The sequence below is a fragment of the Colletotrichum navitas genome (assembly GCF_030913465.1).
Source record: "Colletotrichum navitas strain CBS 125086 chromosome Unknown LY79scaffold_64, whole genome shotgun sequence".
NCBI lineage: Eukaryota > Fungi > Ascomycota > Sordariomycetes > Glomerellales > Glomerellaceae > Colletotrichum > Colletotrichum navitas.
This window is the reverse complement of record NW_026850610.1, coordinates 221,998-235,286: the sequence shown is the minus strand read 5'-3', so window position 1 is coordinate 235,286 and position 13,289 is coordinate 221,998. Positions and strand designations below refer to the sequence as shown.

General features: G+C 35.2%; 3 protein-coding genes across 3 annotated transcripts; all 3 read right to left on the bottom strand.

Annotated features, from left to right (window-relative positions):
* Positions 1–8,575: 8,575 nt before the first annotated feature.
* LY79DRAFT_522353 (pyruvate decarboxylase) lies at positions 8,576–9,223 on the bottom strand (the record flags this gene model as incomplete). Its single annotated transcript, XM_060555438.1, has 3 exons — positions 8,576–8,711; positions 8,771–9,053; positions 9,157–9,223. Coding segments are annotated over 3 exons (486 nt in total), but the record flags the coding sequence as incomplete, so codon positions are not given.
* A 268-nt stretch (positions 9,224–9,491) lies between these two features.
* On the bottom strand, positions 9,492–10,486 carry LY79DRAFT_563894 (aminotransferase class IV-domain-containing protein). The gene has a single exon (XM_060558604.1). It carries the CDS (start codon positions 10,418–10,420, stop codon positions 9,596–9,598), a length of 825 nt encoding a protein of 274 aa, XP_060410750.1. The 5' UTR covers positions 10,421–10,486; the 3' UTR covers positions 9,492–9,595.
* Positions 10,487–11,325: 839 nt separating this feature from the next.
* On the bottom strand, positions 11,326–12,309 carry LY79DRAFT_522366 (2OG-Fe dioxygenase-domain-containing protein; the record flags this gene model as incomplete). Its single annotated transcript, XM_060555439.1, has 1 exon — positions 11,326–12,309. The coding sequence occupies one exon, from the start codon at positions 12,307–12,309 to the stop codon at positions 11,326–11,328; it is 984 nt and encodes a 327-aa protein (XP_060410749.1).
* Between the last annotated feature and the right edge of the window lie 980 nt (positions 12,310–13,289).

The window sequence follows — 13,289 nt, the reverse complement described above, 5'->3', positions numbered from 1 at the left end:
GTATTATACAATAGGATCTTCTGCCTAGTTTACCTTTAGGCAGTAGATATAGAGAGACTTTCTTGTATATTAACTAATAGGTAGTCTTCTTTTCTTTTATTATCTAGTACTACTTTTGTAGGGTAAATAATAGTAAGGATCTAGGCTTTTAGTATAAGGTGATCTCTTTTAGGTTTATGACTTTGCCTTTTTACTTTTACTAATCTGTGATTACTATATAACTACTGATTAGTGTTAAATAGGCTTTGTATATGTATGTACTTAGTAAAACGTAGGGGTGAATTAACTTCTTGTTAGGTAACTAAATAGGTCTACTTTACTATTGTTATATAAAGTAGTTATATACTGCTTAAGTATAACTTAAGTTATTCTAGCTAACTAAAAGGTATAATCCTCTCTTGATATAACTAAGGGCTGAATAACTAGTCTATGCCCTTTGACCTTAAATTATGAACTATTTATAGTTAACTAACTAGGTATTATATAATTATTAGTATTAATATTTTAATATATATATTTAATAGCCTTTATACTATAACCTATAAGTTTAATAAAAAAATCTTACTTATCCTAAGATATATAAGGTATAAGGCTTACTACTAGGCCTAGGTATTACTTTAAACGCTTATAATATATAACTAGGGACTATTAATAGTAATTATTAGTAACTATAACCTTAAGTTTATTTTTATAATATAGGCAGAGATATTTAATGCCCTTAAAGTATAACTACTTATATCTATAGTGTACTATCCCTAGACTAATAGTTAAAGTAAAAGAACTAACTAAATAGTTAAAATTACTATATACTTTTATATATACACTAACCTTAATATCTTATAGACTAATATTCTTATAGCTTTATAGCACTTACTTAATAACTTATTAGTAGTTATAGTAGGTTATTTACTAAATAAGGTTATCTTTAGATTTTACCCTAGGATAGTACTAAAGTATATTAGTAAAAATAAACTCCTATTAGAATCTCTTAACGTCCTACACTAAATATACTAGGCAGAGGCACTAGCTTTTATTAATATAGCAAAAGTAATAAGAAAAGAATAATATAATTATTACTATTACCTTATAAAGCTTAATATTAAAGACAAGGTTTTCTTTTAACTTAGTAAAGGCTATTTATTACTAAGTAAGCCTAAGTAGAAATAGTCTCCCTAGTGCACTAGACTTTCTATATTACCTATATAGTTAGGCTAAAGCCTATAAACTTAACCTACTACTACACTAGAAGGTCTACCTAGTAGTATTAACTATATAGCTATAGAAAGTACTAACTAGTAATAACCTTTTTAAAAGAAGTAATTACCCTAGAGCTAGTAAAGGTAGATAGTATAAAGGAATTTAAAGTTAAGAGAATTATAGACTATAAGTTAACTAGTAAAAGAACTACCTATTAGTTAAGTATTTATTAAGTAAAAGAGTACTTACTAGTATTTAATATATAGGAACCTTATAAGAACCTTATGCCTAACGCTAGTAATATTATAACTAACTTTAAGAAGGCTAACCTTATTAATTAGGTAGTAAAGTATATAAAGAAACAAGGCTAAAAGCCTACGTTAGTAGACTTCCTATAGACACTACTATAGTTAGTACTAAAATAGTTATAATACTTTATAATAACATAGAGAGAAACTTAGCCTTATACCTCTGTTCTTAATAATAACCTTGTTTCTTAATTTTCTTTTAATAAGAATAATAATAACTTAAAGATAACTAACACTTTCCTTTTATTAAAATATATAGTTATATAGTAGACAACAAGAATATTTATATAGCTTAATATCTAAAAACAATAGAAGAAGCTTTACCTAAAATAACTAACTATACCTTTTTACCTATAGTTACTAATAATAATAATAAAATAAATTAACTTACTTACCTATAACTATAGTTTTCTTATTTTTAACTTACTAAACCTACTACTTTCTATTACTATTACTAACTTTACTATATTACTACTATTATTAACTATAACCTATTAATATTCTTATATAATAATATATCTTTTTCTATATTCTTTTTCTTTCTCTCTATAAACTTTTACCCCCTAAACAAGAAAAAAAACAAGCTACTATAAGCGCCCTAATTTAATTTAGCCTTATCCTAGGCAATAATAATCCCTTAAACCTAGACACTATTAACCTTAACTAGTACCTTAATAAAGATAACCTCTCTATATTACTAGCCCTAAGGTAATTAGCCTAATAAGTAAACCTACTAGCCTAACAAGGTTACTACTGCCCTAGCTAATAAGCCTAGATCTATTCTTAAGCTATCTTTTATAGCTATTAACTAACTAGCCCTTAGTCCTAGGATAAAGAAAGGCTACTAAGAATAATAATAACGTTAATAAGAATAATAATAATAATAATAAAGGTATAAACTCTAATATCTTTAGTATTAAAAGTAATAATATTTCTTTACTAAGATATAATAAAGACACTAATAAGGCTATAGAATATATTAAATAGTAAAAGCCTTTACTTAAGAACTATAAGTAATAAAGATAGCTTATTTTTAATAAATCTAGTAGTAACTCTAAGATAAAGCTACTACTATAAAAAACCCTTTAATACTATAAAAGTAGCTATAAAGCTTACTAAGAAATAAGAAAGTATAATAATATAAGAAATTAAAGAAGCCTACTACTATACATAAGAAGTTAGTAGTAATTACTACCTTAGAGGAAATTAATAACTATATAAGGGAAATAACTAAGCTATTTAGTTATAAACCTACTAATAAGTAAGTCTTTAAATAAATCTAAGCTTATAAGCTAATACTAAAGCTACTACTACTAAGGAAGCTAATAACACTAATAACTAAGTGTATAAACCTTATACCCCTATAAAGTAAAAAGGCTATAGCTTAAAGCTAGCTATTTCTACTTATAAAGAGGCCTCTGTTACCTAAAGGACGCCTTCTATAAAAGTAGTAATAAATAGCTCTATAAGAAGACTATAGCTTAGGTTAAAGCCTTCTATACTAGTAATAAGGTAACTTTATAGTGTTATAGTAATTATTACTTATATTAGATATATACTTTATTATAAAATTATTACCTTAATAAATATTATCTTAACTAAGTATAAAAAAGGTAAGCCTTATATAGGTAATATTCTTAACTATACTACACTTATTAGCTTTATCTTCCTTTATTAACCTAGCTAATTAATTTAAAGGTTATAGGTATACTTCTTTTAATCTAATATCTTAATAAGATCTTTATCCTAGAGATTTATTACTTTAACTAGCTAAGAAAGTAGCTATACACTATTACTAAGCTTAAGAAGGATATTACTAAGCTAGCTAATATAGTTAATAGCTATAAAGGTAATATTAATAAATATAACACTAAGGCTAATATAGCTACTAAACTTACTAAGGATATTATAGAAAAAACTAACACCCTTAATATAGATATTAATAATATTATAAAGAACCTTTATAAAAAGGCTAATAAAGTATATAAGTAAAAGAAGTGCCTTAAGGAACTTAAAGAGTAAGTAGACTAAATAAACACTAAAGTTATACTCCTTAACAAAAGTCTAATAACCTTAACGTACTAACTACTTTTAAAAGTAGCCTATTTAAGGAGTTAATAGACAAAGTTAACTAAATAGCTACTAAGCTTAATAGACAAAAGGCTATAGTTAACCTTTAGGTCCTAGCTACTTAGCCTAAGGTTACTGCCCTAATAACCTAGGGCAGCTAAGCTAATAAACGCTACTATAACGCTAATAATAATAACCTAGCCTAGGCGCTACTAAAGGCTAAATAATCTTAATAGAACTTTAGAGATAATAAGTAATAGAGTTATTATATAGGAAAAAGGGTAATTCTTATACTTTATATTTATATATACTACTATTTAGTATATTTTCTTAGTAAAAGAGGATAAAGTCCTTTAGGGGGAAAGCACTTATTATAGGACAAGTGCCTTATATAGTAGATAAATAGGTAGAATATAGGATTACCTTATTAGTATATATCTAGGTATATACCTAGGGGTATATATCCTATTGCCTATTTTCTCCTATAAGGAAAAGTAACCTTAATAAACAACCTATACTAATACCTAGCTTTTGTCCTATGTTATTTATTTAGCTCTTTATTATTACTTACCTTATTTTACTGCTCTACTGTTACACTTTACCTTTGCACTGTGTTACTTTATATTGCCTATTGTAGCCTTACTCCTTCTATTAGATCTATAATAGCTAGCAGAAAGGCTATATTAGCTATCTAGGCTAGTAGTATTATTAATTATTTTAATAGTAAGTTAAAAGGTAACTTTAGGTTTAGTGCTAATTTCTTTATAAATAATCTTATAGGTGTAGTAAAAGAGTATATAATAGCACTTAACTTTACTAATACTATAATAGGCTTTAATAAGTACTTCTTTTACTTTAATAAATAACCTATAGGTAGTATATTTAAACTTACTAAAGTAAAAATTTAGGCTAACGTTAGTTATTATCTAATTAAGTAAGCTAAGATATATATTAATCTAGTATATTTATAGTGCCTCTTATATATACTCTATAGTAATAGATTACAAGAATCTTACTATATTAAACACTATTACTATATTAACTATATAAAGTACTAGTTTATTACTATTAAGGTATATTATATTAATAAAGATCTTATAGTTAAACTTATTATTATTATATAGTATAAATTTAAAGTAACTAGAGGCTTTAGAGTATAGTTAGTAGTAGTAGTAGTACTTATTAATAGCTTTTATTAATAAGAGAGAAGTGTTTTCTTTAGTATATTTAAGTAACTTATAAAGTTACTAAATAGATAAGTAGCTAAATTACTAATAGATTTAGTATAATTTACTATCTATTAGGTGTTACCTAGTAATACTCTTCTCTAGTAGTTATAAAAGCATCTATAGGTAGCTAAATTAGTAGATAATAGGTATAATATTATTACCCTAGATTAGCTAGTTAGTAAGGTTATTAAACTTTACGCTATAATAGTCTATATCCCTTAAGTAAAAGAGAAATAAAGTATTAGTAGTTATTATATAAAAAACAAGGTTACTAAGTAGTATAAGTATATTAATTACCCTTAGGGATTTAAAGTAATTACTACTACTAAAGTAAATACTTACTTTACTTACTTAGGCAGTATCTATAGGTATCTTTTTGCCTAAGTAGCACTAAAAGATAAAGTATTACTTATAGCTAGTAGTTAATTTCTTAGCTATACTAATATTAGGTATAATACTATAAAAAGTTACTACTAAATAGTGCTTATTAAGTGTAAATATCTTATTAGTTTTTATAGTTTACTAGGTAATAGCTCCTTTAGTAGGTTTTTATAAGTAAGTATATAAGTAGTTACCTAGTTATATAACTTAAAGAATATAGTTAGGCTATTAATTAATAGTTATATAAAGAAGGTAGTAAATATAAAGAACACTATATCTATATAGTTATTATTATTACTAAAAGGTTATTTTTTACTATTACTTACTTCTTAAAGATAACTTATATTATAACCTTTATAGTTAAAAAAAAGTAATTAAAGGTAGCTAGTAAAGCTTATATAAAATAGGTACTTTTATACTAGTTAAACAAAGATTACTACTCTTCTTTAGTATACTTAGTTAACTAATAACTAGGCTTACTATAGATAAAGCACTTCTTAGTTAATTTATTACTACACTAGTTTTTACTATAGTAGTTACTTTATAAAGAACCTTATATTTACTATAGATTAGTGTAATTATTATAGCTACTATTATATTTATAGTTAACCTAAAATTACTTATCCTCTATAGTAGATTTATCTATAGGGTATTATATAGGTAGCTTATAATAAAGTAAAGTATTTACTACTCTATTATATAGTTATATATAAAGGCTATAAAATATAGCTAGTAGGTTAAAGAAAGCTATAGTATACTTAGGTATACTATAGTAATAGGTAATAAGGTATTTATAATAATCTTTATCTTTAGGTAGGCTATTATAAGTAGTTACTTTAACTAGTTTAGTAACCCTTTTAATAAGTAACTTAAGGATCTTAAGCTTATTCTTACTATAGTTTTTATAGGTAATTAAGTTAAATAATATATAGTAAAGCTTAGTAATATAGGCTAAGTGTACCTTATTACCTTTAAATTATTCTTTAAGCTTTACTATTAGAGTATTAAAATTATCTACTTATTAGTAAAAAGTAAAGGTATAATACTCTTATAGTTTACTTTAAAGTATTACTTAAATTACTACTCTATAGTAGTCTTATATTATACCTACCTAAACACAAAGGTTATAGAATAGTAGTAATTTTAAGTTAATAGTCTTATACTAGCTACTAGTATACTTTATAGCCTAGTTATTAAAGTATATTTTTATAAGGTTACTTATTTACTTTAGTATTAGTCTTAATATTACTATTAATATTACTATAGTTAATAAGAGCTCCTATAGTTATATAGTAGTTATTATATATAGGCTATTAATTTTAGCTATTATATAGGGTTTTAGTGTTAATATAGGCAGTAGTAAGGTAAAGGTTAGGTTATTATAGAAGGTTTAGTAGCTAGTTACTAGTAATAGGCGTACTTTAACTATTTTTACTCTATATATAATTATCTTATAGCCCTTAATATCTTTAATAAAGTTAAGGTCTTTAAGGCGTTCTCTAAAGTTATATAATAACCTTTTAATAATAGTAATTATTTTATTAGTCTAGTAGGTACCTTCCTCTTATTAAAGAGTATTAAATATATATTAAGTAATTAATAGGTATTTACTATAGTTAACCTATACTCTATAGTTAATAAAGAAGTTATATAGACCTATTAAGACCTTTAGGTTAATAGCCTTAAAGTTACTAATAAGCTAGTTAGTAAGGTCTTCTTATATATAGTAGAGTAATTTACTACTAAGGTAGTTATTATACTTAGATTTACTAAGGTAAAATATAATAATAGTGTTAAGTATAAAGGACTATTACTTCTTTATAAGGTTAGTTAGTAACCTTATAATATAATTTTTCCTTTATTAGTATAAAAGAATATACTATATAAGGGTAAAAAGTATAGTAATAATATTATTTATTACTACTATCTTTTTTACTATATTAGGTAGTATATTATATTTACTATAAATTTTTTTTTTTTGTTGCCTTATAAGTAAAGGTGTAGTAACCTAAGAGCCTTACTTACTTATAAGCTTATTTTGTTTACTTATTTTAGCTTAGGTCTTTTACTTATAGGTGTAGTATTACTTACTGTTATCCTTTGTTAACCTAATAACCTCTTAAACATAGGTGTTTCTTTTAGTAGACTAAAAGGTATATATATTTATTAAAGAGATTACTACTAGTAGTATAAACAACTAAAAAAAAATATACTCTTATAGGTAAATAACTTAGGAAAAATAATAGGCTATTATATTAGTTACTTATTAACACTATTAATTAGTAAAAAAAGAGGAAATAATAAGCTATTATATTAGTAACTTATTAACACTATTAGTTAGTAAAAGAAGTATATATATAAGAAAAAGAAGTTAGTAAGCTAAAGAGCTTATAATAAATAAGATATAGTAAATAGTTACTAGTTAGCTATAGGTATATAAAGTAAAGGGTTTTTTATAGTTAAGAGTGCTTCTCTAAAGGTAATAAAGCTTATATAATAGACATAAATTAACAAGGTTTCTACTAGTTAAGGGGACTAGTTATAGATCTATTAATTAACTTATTATAATAAGTAATTAGTATAATATTATAGTAAAGGTATTTATAAAGGCGTTTTTTAGTCTTTGCCTACTCTAGGTGTATAAATAATTAACTAGTAATAATTACCTCTTCTTGTAGTCCTTACTAATCTATAGTTTAGACAGTAAAGTTAACCTATATAGTTAATAGTAAAGTTAACTACTAATTAGTGTTAGTAATACTAAGAGATAAGTTAATATAGTTAACTATATATATTAGTAGTAATTAATAAATAATAAGGGTAACTATAGTTCTTTATTATACATAAAGAAAAAAAGGGTAATTATTATAGGTTAGTTAGTTAAATAACTAACTTATTACCTATAAATCCTTAGAGAATCTATAGCTAAATATCCAAGGATTTGCTAGCAATGAGTCATCAGGGTTAACCTAATAACTCCAATATTTATCCGTGATGGTCAACATTGCAACAGATGCCTTTTCCGAGGATGGTGTTGAAGCAGGGGAGTTTGAGAGCATCGATGAAGCCAGGCACTTCCTTTTCCCAGCTTCCTCAAGCAGCGCCGCCATCAACCACAATGATCGGGCTCTTTGCGGATGACAGCTTCTCCGTGATTTTATTAATAACCATGTCTTCTACCTCAGCATTGCCTGGTGTGAGTTGGGTCACAATCTTGGACTCCAGGTAGGAAGTTGGCATCTGGGCCAAAGCGACGTCTTCGGAAATTCCGATGCTAAACATGCAATCGTCAGTCATCGTGGAACACGAGACTAGGGGCTGATACACCTAGCTTACTAACCTGGCTTGGAATGATACATCATAGCTGCAGTTGATTATTAACAGAGGTTCTTACAACTGTACATGAGGTTGAGAGAAAGGTAAACGCATACCATTCAGGACCCTGTCTACCTCAGACGGCGCCGAGTGGGCGTCCTCGAGAATCGTGGTGGCACAAGACAACTCGGCTGACATCTCACGGTAGTGTCTAAGTTGATGCTAACTAAGAGAAACTCATTTGTGATGGTCTACAAGTCAGGGACATACTCATAGCTGAGATCACCCAGCGTGTGATGGAGAATTTTGCCACTGGCCTGGGCGGGACGAGTGGGATAGCCGACTACGTGAAGGACAGGAACGTTCTCACCGAATGACCCGCCGATGCCGCAGAGCGCACTGAGCTCGCCAGGCCCAAATGTGGTGACCAAGGCTCCAGCGCCTTTCTGGCGAGCGTAGCCATCGGCTGCATAGGCGCCTATGAGCTCATTGGGGGTACCGATCCAGTTCAGGCCTTCTTCAGGGACAAAGTCAAGAAGGGCGAGCTCGTAATCTGAATTCCAACAGAGTTAGTGTGTGCTTCTTCGATCTCACAAGGCCTCGACGCTCCCTTGTCCGTCGAGGCAGATACAGATCAACGTCAGTTCTGCACTTACCACCCGGCACGCCAAAGACTGTCTCTATCCCAATGCTTTTGAGACGGCGAAAGAGGTATTTCGCAACCAGAAAAAGGGGTAATCTCAATGGGCCTGAATATATTAGACCGTCTTTACGCCAAAGCAAGACAAACGATAGAACTCATCAGTTACCAAGAACTGAGCGCGTGGGAGACCGTGACCAGAAAGGCAAGAAGAAGAACATGTATTCCCAGCACTTATAGGAGCTCCAGGCGGAGATTTTGTTGCTTTGAGACCATCTGAACACGAGATATAACAAATCTAAACCGTGCGGCAGCGGTCTTATGTTGCTACGCTATTCACTTTATGTTCAAACAGGCCATAAAATACACGGAACATCCATTCTTTATCCGAGAGCTCTCATTTTGGTAGAAATGCCGTAAATCATAGAGCCGCAAGCATCCGTGGGCTCGCAAACTTAGTTATTTTGTGTCTTTCTTTCCAGAGTAACCTTTCCCTGTATAAAGCCCCCGACAGCCGAACTCAACCAAACCACCTCGCCATCGCTGATGTCTATGGCTGGGATCAATGTCTCCCTCACACCTGCATTTTCTACTGCCCATCTCCTCGAGACGCCCATCTTGCATCCAGTCGCACTACTCGGAGTCACCAGTCGGCCATCCCTCCAAAAATAAACCGTCCTAAACGCGGCTCCCATGATATGGCCGTTCTCATTCTGTAACAGTACATCACATCCAGCAGGCGACGTCGTCTCGTCCATGCCCACACGTTTCCAAGCGGCACTGTAAGGCTGGCGATGCGTTGTCTTGTGCTTGGTGAACAGCGAGGGCGTTGTCGGCTCCGAGTCCAGGTAAATGGGGATTGCCGAAGTATGGAGAGGGCTTATGATGTTCGATAAGGTTGTTGGGTAAAGGGGATCCGACGAGTTGGGCCTTGGGCCTGACATAATGCTGAGGATTCCGTCCCTCTTCAAGGCCAAGCGCACGATGAAGCGTCTGCTTGGGTCTTTGGATGCTTCCCCGTGGGTTGAAAGCATGTGGGTGCCGACCTCCTTAGACAGTGATTGTAAACGGTCGATGCTACGCAAGTCCTCAGCCACGGCGGTCCATGAAAGATCAGACGCGGCGGCCTGGAGACGATCGATCCCGTGCTGAAGCAGGTAGCAGTGCGATCCTGACAGAGATGCCTCGTTGTGGGGGAGACCAGCCGAGTAGGCAAAGGTTGTAATGATCTCGAAGTTTGGGTCAGAGACGATTGCCTCAACCTCGTCATTAGAGGCCATAGCTAGATTCGGCGTTAGAAGACAGCCAGGGCGAGGTGCAAGGTTATCTTTTACACCCAGAAGAAGCGACGGCTGGGAAAGGCTGGGGGATTTATGTTGGTTGGACATCGGTCTCGCAATCTATCAGCTGCAGACTTGCGGCGCAGCCACCAGGGGTCAGGCAATCAGTCGGGTAGGAAGGCTAGCAGATTTAGGCAGGTAGTATTATCTTTTCACTTGGTTAATTGGTCTTCGACAGCTTGTAACCAAGTATGTGAGATCCATGGATGTGCGCATGCTTCACCTCAATCATTCGCGATACGCAGTTTGCGGGAAACATCCGCACACGCACATTCTCCCCGACCAAGTTTTGCGATTGTTTCAGTCAAGGGTCTTTATTGTACTTCTTCCCTCGAATCAAAAGCTGGCATTGACTACACACTGTTGATCCCATTCCATTCAAGCACAACGACCTCCCTGAAGAGATCACAAATGTAAATTGTGCTAACATCCCACTATCAGTTTTGCAAGCAACCTGCCCTGCTCACCTTGCCCCCCCTCCTCATCCTGCTCAGGCGACATTAGGGCGGCGGGTGATCCGGCTGCACCTGAGACTAATCGTGGCAGCGTTCATAGACATAAACAAATAGTAAATCTATCCCTCGATTGATGTGGAGTAATAAGTATATCTGACTCTCTGCCTATCATCCTGATTTTCACCCGTGTTGGATTGAAGAAACCAGCCTTGTAGTAGCGCGTCTATGTATCGCTTTTGTTTTACTTACACTGTATTGGAGGTCTTGTATCATACGGCACGAGAATCCCCATAGACACGAGGAGCATCTGAGGTGCGCCTGATATGTAAAGGCCCTTTGACGCCATTGTGAAACTCGACTGGATCGCCCTGCTCTTTGAGCTGTTCTTTCTCACACGCGTGTTCCTGCAGGGCCACGGGGCCAAAAAGGGACGAAAACGGGTATTTCCATGGGCAAGTTCAAATGGGGTGTCAGAGAATCCATGTCTGCAGACACGTGGCCGGCGACAGTGGGCTTCCGGCTGAAGAACACGAGCATATCCCGGGTAGCCGGTCGGTTGGGATCGACTGCGTATACAGGCGACAGGCTGTGCTTGCGTTCACTGTCGACGACAATCATGGTGTCGAGGAAATGGCGGTGGTGGACGCAACCCTTGATGTGGTCGGGGGAGGCTTCGGTGTAGCGAACACCGGTAGCTTCTTTCATGTCGTGGACGTAGGTTACAGCACTTTCGGGCCGCATGTTACGGCAGCCGAGGAAAGTAGTCATGGTGTGGTCGACGCCGTCCGTGTGGACGCCCTCGAGGGCGGGCTCGCCGAGGCGCTCCGGGGTGGTGGTGGTTCGGACGGAGAAGAGGGTGCAAATCCACTTGTTGGTCTCGTAGTCCATGTTGGGGCGGCGCAAGGAGCGCACGCCGTGATAGATGGCGGACTTGAAGACCATGAGGGCCTGGAAGACGGTGTTGAGCTGGAGGTCGTTTTCGACTTCGTCGAAATGACGGACCTTGTCCGAGTCGTAGCGGCTGAAGTCCTCGGCCTTTGAGAGGATGAAAGGCTGGAACTCGAGGCGGTGGAGGGTGCCGGCATCGAAGTCGAGGCAGAAGCGGCCGTTGCGCGTCTTGCGGTAGGGAAGGGTCGGGTCCCCGACGAGGTTGTCGCTGACGGCCTGCAGTGATGAGAAGTCTTCGTCCCGGGCGCCAAGCTGCTTGAGGAGGCGAGCCATCTCGCGCCCAGGAACGAAGAGAACGCGATCCTCGATATACCTGTCGCGCAGCTGCATGATGGTGGATATGGCGTTGTAGAAATCGGGCTTATAGGCCTGCGCCGGCAGGTTCAGCTGTGGCTTTCTCGGCGAAACCGGTACGGGTTCCGACATGGAAGCCTGGGACGGGTGAGGGATGGCGGCGGCCGGGGAGGCAGCAGCTGCGGTGGCGGCGCCTCGGGTGTGGGGGGCCTGACGGATGGTACCGGCTTTTGGCTGGGGATGGGCCTGGGCCTGGGTACGGTATTGTCGCGATGCCAGTGCGAGGGGATGCCGCAGCCCATTTGCTGGCAGGCGGAGCAGAGACGCAGCCACCGAGGCTGCGCGGTGGGCCGGCATAAGACCAGACATGATGGGATAAGAAGGCAAGTGTAGACAGACTTGAACGTCCTGAAGGCAAGTCGAGTGCGGTTGAGGGAAGACCTGTGGACATTGGTTGATGAACGCAGTAACTTACCTTCTCCTATAAGTCACATGCCACCAACGCCGCATCTTTAAATGCATGGCGTCAGATTGAGGATCAGATGGACTGGTGAAATGACAAGTAATGTATGGCAACAATAGCCAAGTTGTAAGAAACGAAGAAGACAGTGCTTAGACAGGTAAGCCTGGGAATTACTATGTGGTATCGCCATCATCCATCCTCTACGGTCTAGGGTGGGGGTTGTCATTGGATGAGTGCATCCCCCAAGTCTGGCTGAGTGGGCACGGCCTCGATGGCAGGTTACAGCTGACCTAACGTACCGTTCCTATAGTAAAACACCTCTCTTGAAGGGGGAAAGAATAATGTTTCCCCCCCAAGCCTATCTGATATTCCTTCGCTTATTTGCTTAAGCCTAAGCCTAAGTAAGTTCTATAAGTAGGCCTACATCAAGTTAGACGAGGAGAGGGTACGTTAGGTCTGCTGTGTAGCGCCTTAATACACGTAGATAGGTAGAGTCTACCGGTACCGTAGATGGCACGGCTCGGGACGGCGTGTACGTACCTCCAAGGTTAGGTATGTACTATGGTACTTGGCCGAAGTTGATACTCACCCCCTACTGTAGAACCTCACTTTTGGTGAATATTCCCCCTCTAGTATGATTCAGCTGTAG